Source organism: Phaseolus vulgaris, chromosome 7 (assembly GCF_000499845.2).
Source record: "Phaseolus vulgaris cultivar G19833 chromosome 7, P. vulgaris v2.0, whole genome shotgun sequence".
In the NCBI taxonomy this organism is placed as follows: domain Eukaryota; kingdom Viridiplantae; phylum Streptophyta; class Magnoliopsida; order Fabales; family Fabaceae; genus Phaseolus; species Phaseolus vulgaris.
Window position 1 is genome coordinate 29,405,409 of NC_023753.2, and position 21,838 is coordinate 29,427,246.

The following is a 21,838-nucleotide window of genomic DNA, read 5'->3' on the forward strand; positions in this document are numbered from 1 at the left end:
TTCTCCCATAACTCGAATTTTTTTTCTTTTTAAATATATGCACTTAATGGATAAGAGTGAACAGAGGCGAGATTAACTTATGATATCAACTGAGTACATAGGATTAGTAAGTTTTAATCATATAATCACACACGAACTATAAATAAAATTTATTTTATAATTTCATGATTGAATTAATTAAAATTTAATATCTAAATGACTTATTTAATGATAGAATAAATTGATCTGCCACCCCCAGCACAGTATAACGTTTGCAAACCTACTGTTCAATAAAGTGATATAATTCGTGTAAGTTAAATTTTTGACAAATTAATTATTTAAAACATATTATATGTATGTCTATATAATTAAACCATTTAATGGTTCATAAATAGGTTTTGTGTCATAAATAGATTAATGTAACGTACTGTCTATAAAAAAGAGCCCTGCAATTAATCAAATCTACCACCATGGATGAAAAAATCTAGAATCCTCCACACTTGATTAAATACTAGTTATGTACAGTATTTTTGGATCTTCTTCCAACTCAATTATATTTTTATATTAGGAATTAAAAATGTAACGTATATTAAATATTTTTTTTAATTTTATCTAGTAATACGGGAATTAACCTTTGCTTACAGAAAAAGGAATAGTTTTGGTGTGAGCTGCATTGGAAATAAATAAATAAATAGGGAAAGTATAGCGTGTTAAAGAACTTAATATAATGTAAGAAGAGTGTTTGATTTTGGTTGGTAAGGTGAAAAAGTAAAAATGAAATAGGGCAACAACTCCATTGCCATTTCTCCGACGCTAAGAAACCTTGGCGTCTTTGCCATTAAGAAATATGCAAAAATGTTTTCAAAATAAATAAATAAATAAATGTGTGACGTGGCAAAGAAGATTACAGTGATTTGAATCGAAGGGTATTGCATGAAGAAGAAAAGAGAGTGGGAGGGACGAGGGTTTCACGTATTGTCCTTCAATCACGGGATTCCACGTGGACCCTTCTCACTGGTGGACCCCACGATGACGTGGTGGAGGTGTGTGCGCGAAAACTCAAAACTCAAGAGATAGAGTTGATTATATTAATATGAGAAACGCGATTTGTTGATGCAACACCGCGGTGCGAGTGGCCGTCCGAAAGAGGAACACACAATTACACAGACACAGAGAGAGAAACGATTTCCGAATATTTATTTATTTTTATTTATTTTTAATTTTGAAAAAACTTAGAAACTGGCATTTATTTTTGTTTCTCTACCGAAACAACACTACTCATCTTTTTTGTTTATCTTTCGTTAGCTCCCCCTGCTTTCTAGGGCTGCGAACAACCCAAACATTTTCCGAAAAATTAGAAAAAATTAGATTGATCGAACCGAGTTAAAAAATAAAAATAAAAAAAAGATTAGGAAAAGGAAACGCGGAGAAGAACTGAATTGACAAATCGGAAAGAAGAGCCTGGGAATCGCAATCTGGTAGATCTTGCTGCCATTTTTGATCGGCACGGAGGGGCGCATTTGCTGCTGCTGGAATCGGAGATTGTTTGGTTTGGGAGATTGGTTTGAATGGTGTTTTGGTTTTTCCCTTTTCGGAGGGAAATCGGAGGGTGTGGTAGGTAGTTGGCGGATCTGGTGAATGGTCATCGGATGATAGAGGTGTTCATATGTTTAAAGGATCGAAAGGGAAAACGATGAAATGGGTTACATTGCTTAAGGACTTCAAAGAGAAGGTTGGCCTCACTCAATCGCCATCCTCTGCTGCTCCTTCTGCTTCTCCTCCCCCCTCTTCTTCCCGCGACAACAATGTCTTTTCAGCTTCGCAATCCTCTTCTTCTTCGTCCCCTACCAGGTCCTTATATTTATATCTTTTTTTTTAATTTTCTTTTTTGGGTTTATGGTACACTTAGTTACGTGGTTAAGTTTGAGCAATGAAAAATTGTTGTTCGAGTGGGATGATTTGAGTGTTGCATTGGCTTTGATTTGCTCGCAAACAGAGATTAAAATATACAATGGAAGATAGAGAGAGGTGGTTGTAGTTTCTGTCTTTTCAACTGTGGAAGGATGGAATAGATTATGGTTAAGGCATATCGTAGAGTTCGGTGCAGTTGTAAGATCCTATTACTTTCTATTTGCTGTTTTTTTTTTTTGAGGTGCTGTCTATGTGGGTTGTCAATGCTAAGTTGTAAGGAGCTAAGGATTGTTCTGAGGCCAGTTTTTGGTATATGAAAGGGACAGTGCTGGGCAGAAAAAAACTTGGTTCTTGAAGTATGGTGCTCAAAATTGTGTTTTCCGTATCTTATCAATTTCCTTGTAGAATTTGCAGTTGATTTACATGCGATAGTTGTATTTTTTGTTGCTGCACAAGATTGCCGTTTTTTATGATAGTTTTAACTTGTCCGCATGGTTACTAAATCTATTTCCCTGTGTGGGAGTCTGCAACTAGCTCCATTTGTTGACTTTTTTTCACTACTAACGTTCCAGTTTTGAACTGGTGCATGGTGCAAATAGTGGTTTATTTGTTAGTTATTGGAGCTTAACTGCATGATAGGTCATTCATGGGTATCCTAATTTCGGAATGGGGGTTTGGATTTTTGGGCATGTTGGCTTTTCTGCTTATTTAGTTATTTGCGGCTGCCAAAGCATTCTTATTTATTGGTTGCAAGATGGAAGACTAGCCAATTGTTTAAAATGATGAAAACATGTTAGTTTTTGGTTTTACACATCCATTCGACATGTTAGTTGATGCATGATTTTGTTGCCACATTGCAGCATTGACAGATTTCAGCACATTTCCTGCATTATATTACGTTTTGGTGAATTAGTGTATTAATTGTACTGTATATTAAAATACTTTTATTTGATGCATCAAATTTCGAGTTCTAATGTGTTTCATAATTGGTTAGAAATGATTTTCATGGATTGTTTTTTGTTATGACACACTCTCGTTAAGATGTTAGACGAGATTTTGACCTTTTATATATTTAAATCAGGGACAAACATGAACTGGAATTGGACTTCAAGAGATTCTGGGAAGAGTTTCGGTCATCCAGCTCTGAGAAGGTTTTTGTCATTGCTTATTTCTTTTGACGGTCTCATGCAAATTTGACATGTTGTAGTTGATGATGATAAATCAGGAGTTGCTCATGCTTTCTCATTTCCTTGCAGGAAAAAGAAGCGGCCTTGAATTTGAGCATAGATGCCTTTTGTAGATTAGTGAAGCAGCATGCTAATGTAGCTCAGTTAGTTACAATGTAATGAAACACTTTTTTCCTTAGCTTAATTGCACTGCTACCCATAACTTAATCTATATGAACATCATTGTTTTGATTAGGTTGTAGGAGGAAATGTTTTTTCCTCAAGTAATAGGGTTATTGGATTTGTAGAATGATAAGCCTAAACCTACTATGCATCGTCAGTTAGAAGTGTTTACATTCTTTTGCATGTATTTGCTTTGGTTGTTTATGGTGCAGTAATGCTACTCATCTGCTTAACTGTTATGTTCTAGTGTTTTGGAATGAATATATGAGGGCGAACATTGTGATATTTAAGGTTTTTGTAACTTAAGTGGAAGTGTTCTTGGTTATCAAGTGAACTTTAAATATCTAGTTGATGCACCTTGTGTTTCAGAAGACTAAAATCTATTTTAAAATTATGGATGTTCTTTGGTTGAAGGTGAGAACTTGTCTCATTCTGTTACAAAGTAGCGATTTAGGACCAAGAAAGAAAAGAAAGATTTTACATTATAGGATTAAAAGAACAATGAATAGAAGGGCAATCTCTCCTCTAAGGGTTTCCCCTTCTCAAAGAGCTAATACTCTATTTACAAACGAGTGTTAATCCTTTCTCCTTACATCCTCTTATTTATTTAACTCATTAGCCCCTTAACTAACTAATTAATATCCTGACTGTTTTAACTAACTGCCCTTTCCCAAAGTTGTAACAACTTCTGCCACGAGTATATGTCTGGATACCATTATCATAAAATGAACTTGGGAGTTGGTTTACATCTTCCCATTTTCATTCTGAAGATTTTGAAAAATATAGATTGCATATTCCTGGTTAGATATATATGGCATTCTTAAAAAGGCTAAAATATGTTAATTCATCTTGGTGATTGGAGTTTATTAACCGGCTTTTGCAATGTTGGTGGGAAACAGGTTAGTTGAAACCCATATATTCTCATTTGTTGTGGGGAGAGCATTTGTGACGGACATAGAGAAGTTAAAAATCAGCAGTAAAACAAGATCTTTGGATGCTGCTCAAGTTTTAAAGTTTTTCTCAGAAGTCACAAAGGTTTCTCTTAGTCATTTCTTTATGTCTTTCTTTTTCCTGCTTTTCTATTTGCTTTTAATATTTACAGAGATTCCTTTCCATGCAGGATGGAATCAGTCCAGGGGCAAATTTATTAACTTCAGTGGAAATCCTTGTTTCTGGGGTATGCTTCTAAAAAAGTTTTTTTTTTGCCAAGTCAGTTTTTATTAGGAGCTATAGAATGAATACGTGTTAATTTATTTACAGAAAAAAATATGTATGTGTTTCCATCTGTTATTTGTTTGGATTGAAATATTTGTGTAATCAATACTGGTGATCTTGATCTTGGTGTTACTGAGACCCATTGTGTTTGTGTAATTGTATATTGCTAAATTGTCTCATGAACTTTAAGCAGTAGTTTTTATGTATATAATTTTTTTGTAGCCTATTGACAAGCAATCTCTACTTGACTCTGGGATATTTTGCTGTCTCATTCAAGCTCTGAATGCCCTTCTCGATCCTGATGTAACCATTCAAAGGTCAAATAGTGCTATCGATCGGGAAGAAAACCTCATATTACAAAAAGATTTTGATGAAGTTGGGAAAAACCGCCGACTTGAGGTTCTGTTCTCTGCATGATATACGTTCCTTGAATATGTATTTTTATTTTTTTGCACATGATTGTAGGACAAACAAACCATTTATTTTTAAAGAGTTCCTCCTGTTTATTCTATTTGTGGTTTTGTAAACTCTATATTTCCTTAGCCTGAGAGCATAAACCATAAAAAATGACTTGGTTATGAGTAACTGGGATATTCTAAAATCACTTTTGTGCATTTTCTTAATTTGCATTTTAAACTATTTTGCTGATGCAGGTAGAAGGAAGTGTTGTGCATGTCATGAAAGCTCTAGCAAGTCATCCATCAGCAGCACAGAGTTTGATAGAAGATGATTCACTTCAGTTGCTTTTTCAAATGGTTGCCAAGGGATCTTTGATTGTTTTCTCTCGTTATAAGGCAGGACTTGTTCCATTGCACAGCATACAACTTCACAGACATGCTATGCAGGTAAACTGTGGTACATTTTTCTGCAGTAAAAAATGATATAAATATTGCATATGATAACGAATTTGAGCTGATATTATTATTCTGATGCTTGAATATTGAATATTTATGTTTTTTCTGCTCATAATTCTAGATACTTGGTCTTCTTTTGGTAAATGACTATGGAAGCACGGCTAAATACATCCGCAAGCATCATTTGGTATGTCATCTATCTTTCAAATCTAAATACTTCTGTATGTCAAAGAAGTTGTCTTAGAACTGATATTGTATTTCTTGTTTATATATTAATACCATGCAGTTTTTGTTCATTTTTTTATCACTTTGATGTCATATGTCAATGTTCAACAGCATCTGTGGGGTAATTTGCAATGATACATTATTATGTTATGTTTCCAAGAGGAGAAGCTTAAATTATTTATTATTGTTATTGTTGTTATTTTGCTTTTAGTAAATGGTGAAGGGGAGGGTTGGTGTAGTTTTAAGATTTATTGTTGTGACAAAAGGATCTCCTTTTGGTCTATTGCAATCTCATGTAACCGGAGGAGCAAACTGGTTTGCTATGCTATAAGATGTTCTACTCTTTACAAAACATTATATCACATGATCTTTTGCACTAATTACATACATGCAAAATATGTTGCGGGTTTGAGAAAAATGTGTTCTGTAGTAGAAATTAAGATTTGTTATCAACTGCAAAAAAATCTGTAAGGTCATGTCATGTTAGGCTCTTCCTTGCAAAGCTTAAGGGATGGGCGAGGAAAAAAAATTATAAACATGATGCAAGGGTACTAACAATTTAGCTTGGGGGAGAAATTATGAACAAATATAGAGTACTTGGATTTATAGTAACAGTCAATACTGTTCTTGAATGATTGATTTGGTTTCTTGACCAGTTTGATTATTCAGAGAAAAATACAATGGGATTGGTCTTACATTGACTAAGTTCTGCATTTGCCGTAAAATATGTATCTAACCAGTTTAGAACTTTTAGAAACATATCTCCAGCAATCAACTGGCCACACTAGATATTTCTACATAAATCTAGCAATCTTGGCAGTCTTAACATAATAATTACAATGTCATGAAACATTAATACTGAATTTTTCTTGTGTTCAAGCAAAAGACTGTTCTGAAAGTTGTCATATAGTTAAAGAAATTGTTGTAATTGAACTCATAACTCTGGTGTGCTCAAATCACATCTTAATAAAATAAATAAAATTATTAAACAATCATGTCTGATTGTTTTAAATTTGAAAGTTCTGTGTTCCCTGACTCTATTGGATGATGCTTTAACTGACTTGTCAATTATGAAGTTAGTGCACGTGGCTTTTATGCAGTTTCATTTTTGTAGAATATTGCACTAAGGTTGATCCATATTGTTCATAGTATTCATTATATGATTTTGAAATTAATCCTGTGATTACTTTTCCTCCATGCAGATAAAAGTTCTTTTATTGGCTGTGAAAGATTTTGATCCTGATTGTGGAGATGCTGCATATACAGTAGGCATTGTTGATTTGTTACTCAAGTGTGTAGAGTTGTCATATAGAGCAGGTAATTTTCTAATTTTATCAGAAGAGCAACGTATGGTGTTCAAATACACAAACAATATCATTGGCTAAACTGTAGTTAAATATATTTATTTTACGGTTATTTTTTAAAGGATGCCAACGTTTTGTAGTTCTGATTTGTTATATTGGTTCTGCAGAGGCTGCTAGTGTCAGACTTCGAGAGGATATGCATAACGGCCATGGATATCAATTCCTAGTTCAATTTGCACTAACCCTGTCCAACATGACAAAGAATCAGGGCTTTCAATCTGCTCATTCAGATACATTTGATGAGCAAAATATTGCTTCAGATGGATCCCAAAATAGCAGAGAACAAAATTCCAATGAACAAGAACAGTCCTCCGGTCAATATCTTTCGCCCACATTGTCTAGGTTGCTAGATGTCCTTGTTAGTCTAGCTCAAACTGGACCAAATGAGTCTCCACGTGCTTATGTAGGTAAGGGTTCTAAATCTACTCAGAACAAGGGTGGTGGTCATAGCAAAAGTCGTACCTTATCTTCTGATTGGCTCGGTGATGAACCTTGGGAGAAGGAAAATGATAAAATTAAAGACCTTGAAGCAGTCCAGATGTTACAAGATATTCTCCTCAAAGCTAATAGCTGGAAGTTGCAGGCTGAAGTATTAAATAGACTTTTTAAACTATTTTCAGGCCACATAGAGAACTATAGCTTGTGTCAGCAATTACGAACTGTTCCACTTTTAATCCTAAATATGGCCGGTTTTCCTTCTCATTTGCAAGAGATAATCTTGAAAATTCTAGAGTATGCTGTGACTGTAGTAAATTGTGTTCCTGAACAAGAGCTACTTTCACTTTGCTGTTTGTTGCAGCAACCAATAACCTCAGCGTTGAAGCAGACAATTCTTTCTTTCTTTGTAAAACTCTTGTCCTTTGACCAACAGTACAAGAAAGTTTTGCGAGAAGTTGGTGTTTTGGAAGTTATGCTAGATGATCTGAAGCAACACAGGATTTTGGCTCCTGATCAACAGACTGTTAACGCAGAGCAGTTGGAGAGGAAAAATAGCTCAAACAATTTCAAGAAACATATGGACAATAAGGATGTTATCATTACTTCACCCAAGCTTATGGAATCTGGTTCTGGCAAGTTTCCTATTTTTGATGTAGAAGGTACAATTGCTATTGCCTGGGACTGCATGGTGTCTTTATTGAAGAAAGCAGAGGCTAATCAAGCTTCATTCCGCTCAGCTAGTGGTGTGAATGTGATATTACCTTTTCTGGTGTCTGATGTACATCGATCAGGGGTCCTTAGGATATTGTCATGTCTTATAATTGAAGATACATCTCAGGTTTGTTCATATTCTCTAAAATAAATTCTGTTCTAAATTTGGACTGGATTTGTGCAGTTATTGGCTCATAATGATTGTTTATTAATCAGAAAACAGTAATTCTTGAATGTGTGCGGATGCATCCTGTCTACAAAACTACTTAAGTGTTGTTTCACTTTAAATCATCATGATGACTATCCGATTGTAACTTTTTCCAGGCTCATCCTGATGAATTAGGTGTGTTGATTGAAATTTTGAAAAGTGGAATGGTTACCGGTGCTTCAGGATCACAATACCGACTTTCCCTTGATGCAAAGTGTGACACTATGGGAGCACTATGGCGGATCCTGGGAGTTAATAATTCTGCTCAGAAGGTTTTTGGGGAAGCCACTGGTTTTTCCCTTTTACTAACAACACTCCATGGGTTCCAAAGCGACGGGGAGGACTCGGATCAATCTTCATTGAATGTTTACATTAAGGTGTTTACGTATTTGTTGCGTGTTGTAACTGCTGGAGTATCCGACAATGCTGTTAATAGAATGAAGTTACACACAATTATATCATCACAAACTTTCTTTGATCTTCTTAGTGAGTCTGGCTTGTTGTGTGTTGAGCATGAAAAACAAGTCATCCAGTTGATGTTGGAACTTGGCCTTGAAATTGTTATTCCGCCTTTCTTAACATCCGAGGGTTTGACAAAATCAAATGCAATTGAGAATGAGTCATCTCATAATCTTTTATCGACTCCATCAGGTCCAGTTAATCCTGACAAAGAGCGGGTTTACAATGCCAGTGCTGTTAGAGTTCTGATTCGTTCATTATTGCTGCTTACGCCGATGGTGCAGTTAAAACTTCTAGACCTGATTGAAAAGTTGGCCCGTGCTGGTCCGTTCAATCAGGAAAGCCTCACATCTATAGGTATGTACTATATTGTTTGTTGTTATTTGTTATTCCTTAATGCTAACTTGATTATTTATGTTATATATAGGCTGTGTGGAACTTTTGCTGGACACAATCCACCCTTTCCTTTTGGGTTCGTCTTCTTTACTCACTTATGCATTGAAAATTGTGGAAGTCCTTGGTTCTTACAGGTATGGAGAATATTCTTACTGCCGTTGTTCTAAAATTATGGCATTTTAATCTACAACTATACTTATATTAATAAAAATATGTTTCTATTGATTAGGCTATCTGCTTCTGAACTCCGTATGCTCATTAGATATGTGCTGCAAATGAGGATGAAAAATTCAGGTCATATAATTGTTGAAATTATCGAAAAGTTAATTCTGATGGAAGACATGACCTCAGAAAATATTTCTATGGCACCATTTGTGGAGATGGATATGAGCAAGATTGGGCATGCAGCCATTCAGGTTTCCTTGGGTGAAAGATCATGGCCCCCAGCTGCTGGTTATTCGTTTGTTTGTTGGTTCCAGTTTCGTAATTTTTTAAAATCACAATCAAAAGACACTGACGTTTCAAAATTTGCCTCTTCCAAGAAGCGCTCTGGTTCAAGTGGGTTGCATGAACGACATATCTTAAGGTTTTTTTCGGTTGGTGCTACAAACAATGATACTGCAACCTATGCAGAACTATATCTCCAGGAGGATGGTGTTTTAACCCTTGCAACCAGCAACTCTTCGTTCTTATCAATTTCTGGTTTAGAACTTGAAGAAGGAAGGTGGCATCACCTTGCAGTCATTCACAGCAAACCAAATGCTCTTGCTGGGCTGTTCCAAGCTAGTTTTGCGTATGTTTATCTTAATGGAAAGCTAAGACACACTGGGAAATTAGGATATTCACCATGCCCACCTGGTAAACAATTGCAGGTAACTATTGGGACATCAGTTGGAAATGCTAGAGTTAGTGACTTGACATGGAAACTACGCTCTTGCTATCTTTTTGAGGAAGTGCTTACACCAGGATGTATTTGTTTTATGTACATACTTGGTAGAGGATACAGGGGACTCTTCCAGGACACAGATCTTCTTCAATTTGTACCTAATCAGGCCTGTGGTGGTGGTAGTATGGCCATATTAGATTCTTTAGATGCTGATTTGACTTTGGCTGCCAATGGGGGTCAGAGACAGGATTCTACCAGCAAGCAAGGAGATTTAAAAGCAGATGGGAGTGGAATTGTTTGGGATTTGGAGAGACTTGGAAACCTTTCTTTACAGCTTTCTGGAAAGAAACTTATTTTTGCATTTGATGGAACTACCACGGAATTCATTCGATCATCGGGTAGCTTTTCAATGCTGAATCTGGTAGATCCTATGTCTGCTGCGGCCTCTCCAATTGGAGGTGTGTAACTAAATTTAGAAAGTTACCTGTTATGTTTCATTCTCTTATTTTGTTTGTTTCTTCAATCTCAGTCTTATTTTGATTTTGGGGATTGCAGGTATTCCACGCCTTGGACGTCTCTGTGGAGATATTTATATTTGCAAGCAAGGTGTGATTGGAGAGACAATCCGCCCTATTGGTGGGATGGAACTTGTTCTTGCTCTTGTTGAAGCAGCAGAAACAAGGGATATGCTACATATGGCCCTAACTCTCCTTGCATGTGCACTTCATCAAAATACTCAGAATCTTAAGGACATGCAAACTTATAGGGGCTACCATCTGCTTACCCTTTTTCTGCGTCGTAGAATGTCATTATTTGACATGCAATCTCTTGAGATCTTCTTTCAGATTGCTGCATGTGAAGCTTCTTTTTCTGAACCAAAAAAGTTGGAGACTATTCAGACTATTCTGTCTCCTGCTTCATCTCTGCTGGAAACTGGTCTCGAGGATAATTTTTTGTCGAAGTTTTCGGATGAGAATTCTTCAGTTGGATCTCCAGGGGACATGGATGATTTTTCTGCACAAAAGGATTCATTTAGTCACATTTCAGAGCTGGAAAATACTGATGTTGCTGCTGAAACTTCAAATTGCATTGTCTTGTCAAATGCAGACATGGTTGAACATGTTTTATTGGATTGGACGTTGTGGGTAACTGCCTCAGTTTCAATCCAAATTGCATTACTTGGATTTCTTGAAAATTTAGTGTCCATGCATTGGTACAGAAATCACAATCTTACAATTTTGCGGCGAATTAACCTTGTTCAACATTTACTAGTGACGTTGCAAAGGGGTGATGTTGAGGTTCCCGTCCTTGAAAAATTGGTTGTACTGCTTGGGGTCATTTTGGAGGATGGTTTTCTATCTTCTGAGCTTGAAAATGTGGTTAGATTTGTGATTATGACGTTTGATCCCCCCGGGTTGGTTCCACAGCGTCCAATTATGAGAGAATCAATGGGTAAACATGTAATTGTCAGAAATATGTTGCTAGAGATGTTTATTGATCTACAGGTCACTATTAGATCAGAAGAGTTGCTTGAGCTGTGGCATAAAGTTGTTTCATCAAAGTTAATTACGTATTTTCTTGATGAAGCTGTTCATCCCACAAGTATGAGATGGGTCATGACTCTACTTGGTGTGTGTCTTACTTCCTCTCCAACGTTTGCAATTAAATTTCGCACAGGTGGAGGTTATCAAGGTTTAGTTCGGGTGCTACCCAGTTTCTATGATTCCCCAGACATCTACTATATTCTATTTTGTTTGATATTTGGCAAACCAGTTTACCCAAGGTTACCAGAGGTCCGAATGCTGGACTTTCATGCCCTTATGCCAAATGATGGAAGTTTTACAGAACTGAAGTTTGTAGAGTTGTTGGATTCTGTAATTGCCATGGCAAAAACAACTTTTGATAGAGTAAGCATGCAAGCAATGCGTGCCCACCAAACTGGTAATCTTTCCCAGGTTGGTGCAAGCCTTGTGGCTGAACTTGTAGAGGGAAATTCAGACATGGCTGGTGAGCTTCAGGGGGAAGCTCTGATGCACAAGACATATGCTGCTCGCCTTATGGGTGGAGAGGCATCAGCCCCTGCTGCTGCAACTGCCGTTCTAAGATTTATGGTTGATCTGGCTAAAATGTGTCCCCCTTTTACTGCTGTTTGTAGACGTGCAGAATTTCTTGAAAGCTGCATAGATCTATATTTTTCTTGTGTGAGGTTTGTTACGAGATAACCTCTGTATCCTTTATTTTTATTGTATTAATTTGTATTCTCCAATTTTTTGTTTCCTCTTTAATCATATGTTGACTACTTAACCTGGTGATCATCAGTCCAATTGAATTGAGTTGTTGTTATTGAACCAAAACCTTTTGCTTTTGCAGGGCTGCACATGCTGTTAAAATGGCCAAAGAACTTTCGGCAGTGACAGAAGAGAAAACCTTAAATGATTGTGATGATACATGCAGTTCCCAAAATACATTTTCTAGCTTGCCTCTGGATCAGGACCAGTCTATCAAAACCTCCATCAGTGTTGGAAGTTTTCCTCAAGGACAGGTAAGTTCAAGTTCTGATGATATGATTGCACCACCAAACTCTATGGCTGGTGAGAGATCACAGAATAATATCCCTGTCTCCGAGCTGGAGTCAAATAAATCTGTCCGTGAAGACATACAAACTGTTCAGAGCTTGGATGGTGATAATGCTGATCTAGCCTCTGTTGCTTCCAGTGCCCACGAATTCAGCTTTCACAGCATCAAAGGCAATTTGGACATTCTCCAACCAACAGATTCCCAGAGTTCAGCCTCTTTTGTTGCGCTGGATTCTCCCGTATTTTCGGAAAAGTCCAGTTCAAGAATTCCCCATACCCCTTCTTCGGCACCAGTTGTTGCATTGACATCTTGGCTGGGAAGTGCAAGCCATAATGAAGCTAAGTCTCCCTTGACTGCCACTCCTTCTTTTGACTCTTCCATGTCTGCTACAGAGTTTGATTTATCTTCAAATCAAAAGTCTAGTTCTCAAGGGCCATCTTCTGCGAATGCTCACTTTACTGTTACGTCGAAGTTGCTTTTGGACACAGATGATTCTGGATATGGTGGTGGTCCATGTTCTGCTGGAGCTACTGCTGTGTTAGATTTCATTGCAGAAGTCCTTTCTGATTTTGTGACCGAACAGATCAAAGCATCACAGCTCATAGAGAACATCTTGGAAAGTGTTCATCTGCATGTTGATGGTGAGTCTGTGTTAGTTTTCCAAGGTCTATGCCTTAGTAGGTTTATAAACTTCCTTGAAAGACGACTGCTACGTGATGATGAAGAAGATGAGGAAAAATTGGATAAGATTCGCTGGTCCACAAATTTGGATGCTTTGTGCGGGATGATTGTGGATCGGGTATACATGGGTGCTTTTCCTCAGCCTTCAGGGGTACTGAAAACTCTTGAGTTCTTATTATCAATGCTGCAATTGGCAAACAAAGATGGTAGAATTGAAGAAGCTGCTCCTATTGAAAAAAGGCTTTTATCAATATCAAGAGGAAGTAAGCAATTAGAGGCTTATGTCCATTCAATTCTTAGAAACACTAATCGAATGATATTATATTGCTTTCTCCCATCATTCTTAGTCAATATAGGGGAAGATGATCTTCTTCTACGGTTGGGTTTGCTTAATGAACCAAAAAAGAGATTGTCCTCTACTTCCTCTCAAGATGAAACGGGAATTGACATTGGTACAGTCTTACAGTTGTTGGTTGCTCATAAAAGAATTATATTCTGTCCCAGCAACAATGATACAGATATTAATCGCTGTCTATGTGTGAATCTGATATCTCTTCTTCATGATAGAAGACAAAATGTACTCAATATTTCCATTGATGTGTTCAAGTATCTTCTGGTACATAGGAGAGCTGCATTAGAAGACTTTCTTGTTTATAGGTCTAATCAAGGGCAGCAGCTTGATGTGCTCCATGGTGGTTTTGATAAATTATTGACTAGAAGTTTATCTGAGTTTTTTGAGTGGTATCAAAATGTTGAACAGGTTGTGAATAAGGTATTGGAGCAGTGTGCTGGAATGATGTGGGCGCAGCATATTGCAGGATCAGCAAAGATTCCAGGAGCGAAAATCAAAGGCATGGAAGGTCGTCGTAAGAAAGAAATGGCAAGGAAGTCTCGAGAAGCTGCAAAATTGGATTTAAGGCACTGGGAGCAGGTAAATGAGCAAAGATATGCACTGGATTTAGTTCGTGATGCAATGTCCACAGAGTTGAGAGTTGTTAGGCAAGATAAGTATGGATGGATTCTGCATGCAGAGAGCGAGTGGCAATGCCATCTACAACAACTTGTGCATGAACGTGGGATTTTCCCACTAAGTAAATCCTTTTTCACAGAAGAGCCAGAATGCCAGCTTTGTCCCATTGAAGGTCCTTATCGAATGCGGAAAAAACTTGAATGCTGCAAACTTAAAATTGATACCATACAGAATATTCTCGATGGACAGTTTGAATTAGAGAAAGCTGAATTTTCTAAAGGAAAAATTGAAAATGGTCATGATGCATCAGACTCAAAACCTTATTTTCAACTTTTGACTGATGATAGCAAACATAATGGTTCTGAATGTGAGCAGTTTGATGAACCTTTCTTTGATAAGTTGGATAGTGTGAAAGATTCTGTTTATGATAAGAATGAGTGGAATGATGACAAGGCAAGCAGCATAAATGAAGCAAGCCTCCATTCTGCACTTGAGCATGGTGCTAAATCTAGTGCAATATCTATCCCAATAGAAGGAAGATCTGATATGGGTTCTCCAAGGCAATCCTCTTTAATGAGAATTGATGATGTTAAGATTGCTGATGATAAATCTGATAAAGAACTGCATGACAATGGTGAATACTTAATCAGACCTTTTCTGGAACCATTTGAGAAAATCCGATTTAAATACAACTGTGAACGGGTTATGGGTCTTGACAAACATGATGGCATATTCCTGATAGGTGAATTCTGTTTGTATGTGATTGAAAACTTCTATATTGATGATTCTGGTTGCTTTTGTGAGAAGGAATATGAAGATGAGCTCTCAGTTATTGATCAGGCTTTGGGTGTCAAGAAAGATTTTTCTGGCAGTGTGGATTTTCAATCCAAATCAACTTTGTCATGGAACACACCAGTTAAATCATTGGTTGGGGGAAGAGCATGGGCGTATAGTGGTGGTGCATGGGGTAAGGAGAAAGTACATACCAGTGGAAACTTACCTCATCCTTGGCGCATGTGGAAGTTTGACAGTGTTCATGAGATTTTGAAACGTGATTACCAGCTTCGTCCTGTTGCTATTGAAATATTTAGCATGGATGGATGTAATGATCTCTTGGTTTTCCACAAAAAAGAGAGAGAAGAAGTTTTTAAAAATCTAGTTGCCTTAAATCTTCCTCGGAATAGCATGTAAGAATTATCTCCTTGGCTTTAATAATTTGCTTGGTACTGGATTTTTTGTGTAGTTTTATGTCTTTCATAACGTATTTGCAATTGCAAGTAGCATATCTTTTGAAATTATTGCTAGTTTTTTTTTTGTCGTAGCATTTGTGCTACAATATTGATGAGTTGTAGCATAAAAAACCGAGGAATTAAAATATGTACAGTCATTCTGGTGCTTTTCTTTTTAAGCTGTTTAATACTCTCTCTGTCCATAATTATGAGACATAGTTTTTGAAATTTCCTGATCCCCTTTCTGTAAGACTCTTCTTTTATTGTACCTTGCATTATTTAAATTTTGACCAAAATAACCTTGATTATTTTAGTTGATAAATAATAAATGCTATGAACTGTTTCTTCCTCAAAATTTAGTTTTAAAATGTAAAACTCCACTACTATTACTATCTACCTACATAGATTAGTTATTTAAGGGTAGTTTGGAAATATATTACTATTAAAGATAAATTTATTGTTATTAAATTAGCCAACTTTCTTAACACCTGTGTATTAGTTATCAATGCCTTATATCTACAGACGGAGGGAATGTTGCACCATTTTAGCTTTTTTTCTAATTTGGTCCTCATACCACACGCTTTTGGTGTGTGGGTGCATCTCTTAACCTGTTTCATATGTTTTTTAATGTAATTTGTCTGCTTTGTATATCAGGTTGGACACAACTATTTCAGGATCATCAAAACAAGAAAGCAACGAGGGTGGCCGTCTTTTCAAGATAATGGCAAAATCATTTTCTAAAAGGTGGCAAAGTGGTGAAATAAGTAATTTCCAGTACCTCATGCATCTAAACACCTTGGCAGGACGTGGATATAGTGATCTCACCCAATATCCAGTTTTTCCATGGGTACTTGCAGATTATGAGAGTGAAAATCTTGATTTGTCCAATCCAAAAACGTTTCGCAGGCTTGATAAACCAATGGGTTGCCAGACACCTGAAGGTGAAGATGAGTTTAGAAAAAGGTTGGTCTTTTTTAATGTTCTATGATTTTGTTGTATGTTGTAATTTTTCATTTGTTATATATGTTGTGTTGTTGTGGTCATGCATAGCGTGGGGATTATTTGCTAAATGTTTTATGGGATTTCAGCAGCACGCAGACAAGTTTATTCCATTCAAAAAGAATTAGAAATATCGGGCTTACTCTAGAATTATAATACCAGGAAGGATACGCAAGACATTATTTGTATTTGCATGAAATTTATTTATAGTTTATACACTTATCCCTAAAGTAATATATATGATAATTATTAAATCGTACAAAGATAATTGTGACCATGGAATGTGATCACAGAGGTCAGTTTTTTTCTCCTACTGACACCCATTAACTAAACTTTTTTTTAGATATGAGAGCTGGGATGATCCGGAGGTCCCGAAGTTTCACTATGGATCTCATTATTCTAGTGCTGGAATTGTCCTATTCTATCTTCTTCGCTTGCCACCATTTAGTACAGAGAATCAAAAACTTCAGGGTGGTCAGTTTGACCATGCTGATCGCCTTTTCAATAGCATAAGGGATACTTGGCTAAGTGCTGCTGGGAAGGGAAACACATCTGATGTGAAGGAATTGATTCCAGAATTTTTCTACATGCCCGAGTTCTTGGAAAATCGGTTTGATCTTGACTTGGGAGAGAAACAGTCTGGCGAGAAGGTTATCCTATTATGAATATATACTTTGCTATTTCTAAATTATCCAGGAATCAAATATGCAAGTGAACTGACTAGTAAATTTAATTATTATGGTGTTTTTCAGGTTGGCGATGTTATCCTACCTCCATGGGCCAAAGGAAGCACTCGAGAGTTCATCAGTAAGCATAGGGAAGCTCTTGAATCAGATTATGTCTCAGAAAATTTGCATCACTGGATGGACCTCATTTTTGGATATAAGCAAAGAGGGAAGGTGGGTGTGTGTATCGTCTTGTTTGCTGTATTCTTGTCCCTCTATGACTATTATTTCTTATAATTTTTAAATCGTGTTATTACATTGTTACAGGCTTAGCTCTACAATCTAATGTCAGTTTCTTTAATTGTTCACATGTATTAAATTTCAGAGTTTGAGAGAAGTTTCTGTTTGGTAAAAAATAAATTCACTGCTCAAGTGTTTCTGAGTTAAAGTAGGTTTATACATTACTAAGAATATAGTCACTAGCTTCTAAAAGCTGTTATCAAACTCAAACTCTAGGTTAGTTAGAGAAGTCAGCAATGAAAGACCTTCTAAACTATCTGACTACTGCTGTACAAGAAAAGTAATAAATGGCAGTAAAACTATACTCCAATAATGACATGCATTTATGTATTAGGAGGGCGTGATGTAGTTAGTTGTAGAGCATGACCATTATGGAATTCCACGATGTCTTTATATTTTTTTTCGTTATGAAATTATGGGAAAATAATGCTTTTCTTTTTAGTAGTTCACTACCTTCTGTATAATTCCATGTCCTATTTGCCTCCATTCTGTTGATTGTCTTAATGTTCTATATTAGAATGAGTTGCATTAATTACTGCATTTAATTTTGTGCAATATTTTGCATTTACACTCTATTTGATAACCAGGATTTTGTAGTGATCACCAATGTCTTATTACTTGTTAATAGATTACAATGGTTAAACTGAGACATGACATCTCTTGATGATTGGGTCAATAAAAATGTTCTCAACAAATGTGATATAAAGACATACTCCTTCATTTTCTATTTTGTTTATAATATAATTTCTTTTACAATGGACAGGCCGCTGAGGAATCAGTTAATGTATTCTATCATTATACATATGAAGGAAGTGTAGACATAGACTCTGTTACAGATCCCGCTATGAAAGCATCCATTTTAGCCCAAATTAATCATTTTGGGCAGACACCTAAACAATTGTTCCTCAAGCCCCATGTGAAAAGACGAACTGACAGAAAACTTCCTCCCCATCCCCTTAAACATTCCAGTCATCTTGCTGCACATGAGATTCGCAAAAGCTCTTCACCTATCACACAAATTGTCACTCTTCATGATAAAATTCTCATGGCTGGAACTAACAATCTGCTTAAACCAAGAACATATACCAAATATGTTGCTTGGGGTTTTCCTGATCGTAGTTTGAGATTTATGAGCTATGAACAAGATAAACTTCTTTCAACACATGAAAATTTACATGGAGGTAATCAAATTCACTGTGTTAGTGCTAGTCATGATGGTCAAATTCTGGTTACTGGTGCTGATGATGGACTGGTTAATGTATGGAGAGTTAGCAAGTTTGGGCCCCGTGCACTTCGACGCTTGAAGTTGGAGAAGGCACTTTGTGGTCACACAGCCAAAATTACATGCCTTCAAGTTAGCCAGCCTTACATGCTTATTGTGAGTGGATCAGATGATTGCACAGTTATTATATGGGATCTCAGCTCCATGGCATTTGTGCGGCAGCTCCCAGAATTTCCAGCACCAGTTTCAGCAATTTTTGTGAATGATTTGACGGGAGAGATTGTTACAGCAGCTGGTATTCTTCTGGCTGTTTGGAGTATAAATGGGGATTGCCTGGCACTAATCAAAACGTCACAACTGCCATCTGATTCCATTCTCTCAGTGACAAGCAGTACATTTTCTGATTGGTTGGACATAAAGTGGTATGCTACAGGTCATCAGAGTGGAGCTGTGAAGGTGTGGCAGATGGTTCACTGCTCCAACCCAGATAGCTCACTTAGCAAATCAGGTTTTGGAGGGGCGGGAGTGTTAAATCTTGGTGGAACCGAACCAGAATACAAGTTGATTTTACGCAAAGTACTGAAGTTCCATAAGCATCCTGTTACTGCCCTTCACCTCACAACTGACCTGAAACAGTTATTGAGCGGGGATTCAGGTGGACATTTGCTTTCCTGGACGTTGCCTGAAGAGAGTCTACGAGGGTCATTTAATCGGGGGTGAAACTGGTAAATGGTGGTTCATTCTGCCGACTTCAGCTTTTGGCCAGCCTTTAATTGTTGAATCCTAACGTTGCTTCTTAGTGGATCTCAATTGTTGAAAGATGGATTCATCTTCATAATTTGAGAGAATTGCAAAAGAATGCTGGCCAGATTCAAACAGAGCTAACAAGGTTGTAAAAGAAAAGGTGAGAACACAGGGTATAGAGGGCTAAACATAATGCGTGTAAGAGTACAATGTATTCACTTGGTGGGTGATGCATCTGTGAAGAAAGATGGATTGTAGGTGGAAGAAGAGAAAGCAAATGTTGCCCGCGGTCTTGTATTTTGGATGACTGGCGGAGAATATTTTTTGATTTTGCCAGAGAAGTCTACTCTTTTTTCTTTCATGTAAATATGTGATTGTAGTGTGTAATAAAGTTGTATAGTAAATGGCTAGTCGTTAAATGAATTGCGATTGCAATTATAGGCCCAATGTGAGGTATGATTGTGGGTTGAGTGCAATCCTTTCTCCGGAATTCTTTTTCCATGATGACATTGGGGCATTTCTTTTATTGAGCCCCTGAAAGAAAACGAGGAAACTAAGATCATTGCCTTTCATTTGTACATCTTTTTTTTCTTCTGAATCTTCCTCCCATTTAATTATTTGCTTTGCTAGTTGGCTCACTTTTTATGTTCGCAGCTCCATAGTTTGTAGTCTAATGCGTTCGTACTCATAATTTCAACAGTTGCGTACTTTCTCAGTGGCTGCTCTGATCTCCTTCGTGTTAATATACATTGTAATACTGTAAAATATATGTTTTCATCAGTTAACATTTGGTAGTTATAATTATTACTTATCTTAACATTACACCATCTTATACTACCATAAAAATATGGTTGTTAAATATAGTCAAGCTTTATCTGATTGCGAAAAAAGCATGGTATTGAACACGTTATTTTTTTTTTTCATTTCAGGTTTGATGTAAGAAAATATCACGTACATTAGTTTGTTTGCTGCTGAGATTTCTAACACTACTTTGTAACTTGACTAGATATGGGTGAATAATTTACCTATTCAACATATATATATATATATATATATATATATATATATATATTCATAGACTAGAATCACTTTTAATATGGACAGAAATTTTCACTATTTTGTAACTGGAGAGTCCAGAAATCCCCTTAGTGTGCCCCCCTATGTCTTCAAACATGGACTACATACTTAACAATTTTTTGCTCACGGAATTTTGATTATTCATGAAAGTAGAAAAAAGACGAACATAAAAGAAAGGAAAACAGTATAGATTTAATTGAACATACTTTTATAATGAATGAAAATTATAAGAGTGCAGAAGGACAAAAGACATAACAGCTCAGCATAGGTACATTACATTAATCCATAAGAGCAGGAAAAAAAGGAGAAACATCGACACCAAGATAACAAATTCAAAGTTGCATGACTACGTGTAGGAGGCAGAATAATATATAGATGGATAATGGAAAAACAAGAGCTACGACCGAAATTAAATTCCTAATTTCTTTCTCCCAAAATTTTCTGTTCATTGTTGCTTTCATAACTCTATATACAACAAATCCCAGAGGTAGCCAACACTTCATTATATGAAATCCATATAACTAATACAGACTTATCATTCACAAAATTGATTTTTTTTTTCTATTAATATTGATAGAAGAGATTTATCAAAAAAAAGTATAAGTTGTCCATACAAGAGATAATATGATTTTTTTTAAAATCTTTGTGTTTATGGATTTTTTTTCTTTACTCAACTTTCTCATTTTATTCCATATGAGACTTTTAATACATATTATAAATTAGTGCTTTCGTTGCTGAGAATATATGCATGAAGAAACTCTTTACTAATGTCAAAAGGATCTTGGAGCTTATGGAAGCTAGAAATACAAATGATTTAAAATGGTTTGAAATAATTGAAGCTATTATTAATGCATCCATTAAGCACAAATTTGAGGAACAATAATAACATGGTTCAACATTAATCAATTTAGGTATAAAATGTGAAACTCAATTATTTTGATATTAAAAATGTTCTTTAATATTCTTTAAGGTTGGACAATTTTTCATTTTAACATGGATGTGTTTTACTTAGAGGTCTCGAGTTTGAATTCAAACCCTCTCCGTATGAATGTTCTTACACTATATTGTTTCAATTGACAGAAATTGTAGAGTGTTTGGTGGGATTGTTAAGACTCTTTTGGATTGCTTCATTGTGGGTTGAAACCAAATATCCGTCAAGATGTGATTTCATAAGCTTATAAGATCAAATCAATATCATTACCAAAATTGTATGGTGAAAAATAACTCCTAAACCAAAAATATATATATTTGTAACTACATTCCCAAATTACAAGCCACAAACACAAGCCTTCCCTTTACCACCACTTTTGCCTAGATCCAACATGAGTTCTCCAAATTCAAACCAAGGACCTCCAACGTTAAAAAGATGTCATAAATGA

The 21,838-nt window shown here is 36.3% G+C and overlaps 1 protein-coding gene across 1 annotated transcript; it reads left to right on the plus strand.

Annotated features, from left to right (window-relative positions):
* Positions 1–1,094: 1,094 nt before the first annotated feature.
* LOC137829763 (protein SPIRRIG) lies at positions 1,095–19,960 on the plus strand. Its single transcript, XM_068636664.1, has 19 exons — positions 1,095–1,830; positions 2,972–3,041; positions 3,147–3,232; positions 4,139–4,274; positions 4,360–4,416; positions 4,677–4,853; positions 5,108–5,299; positions 5,430–5,495; positions 6,736–6,850; positions 7,005–8,173; positions 8,371–9,070; positions 9,141–9,243; positions 9,339–10,453; positions 10,551–12,201; positions 12,366–15,410; positions 16,107–16,415; positions 16,795–17,101; positions 17,204–17,350; positions 18,180–19,960. The coding sequence occupies exons 1-19, from the start codon at positions 1,646–1,648 to the stop codon at positions 19,356–19,358; spliced, it is 10,809 nt and encodes a 3,602-aa protein (XP_068492765.1). The 5' UTR covers positions 1,095–1,645; the 3' UTR covers positions 19,359–19,960.
* The last annotated feature ends 1,878 nt before the right edge of the window (positions 19,961–21,838 follow it).

What these genes read in the sequence shown, in the direction of transcription:
- LOC137829763 (XM_068636664.1), top strand. Translation starts at nt 1,646, where the DNA reads ATGTTTAAAGGATCGAAAGGGAAAACGATGAAATGGGTTACATTGCTT. An exon ending in GGTCATCCAGCTCTGAGAAG is followed by an intron (nt 3,042 to 3,146) that starts GTTTTTGTCATT and finishes ATTTCCTTGCAG; the next exon opens with GAAAAAGAAGCGGCCTTGAA. An exon ending in GGAAAGCCTCACATCTATAG is followed by an intron (nt 9,071 to 9,140) that starts GTATGTACTATA and finishes TGTTATATATAG; the next exon opens with GCTGTGTGGAACTTTTGCTG.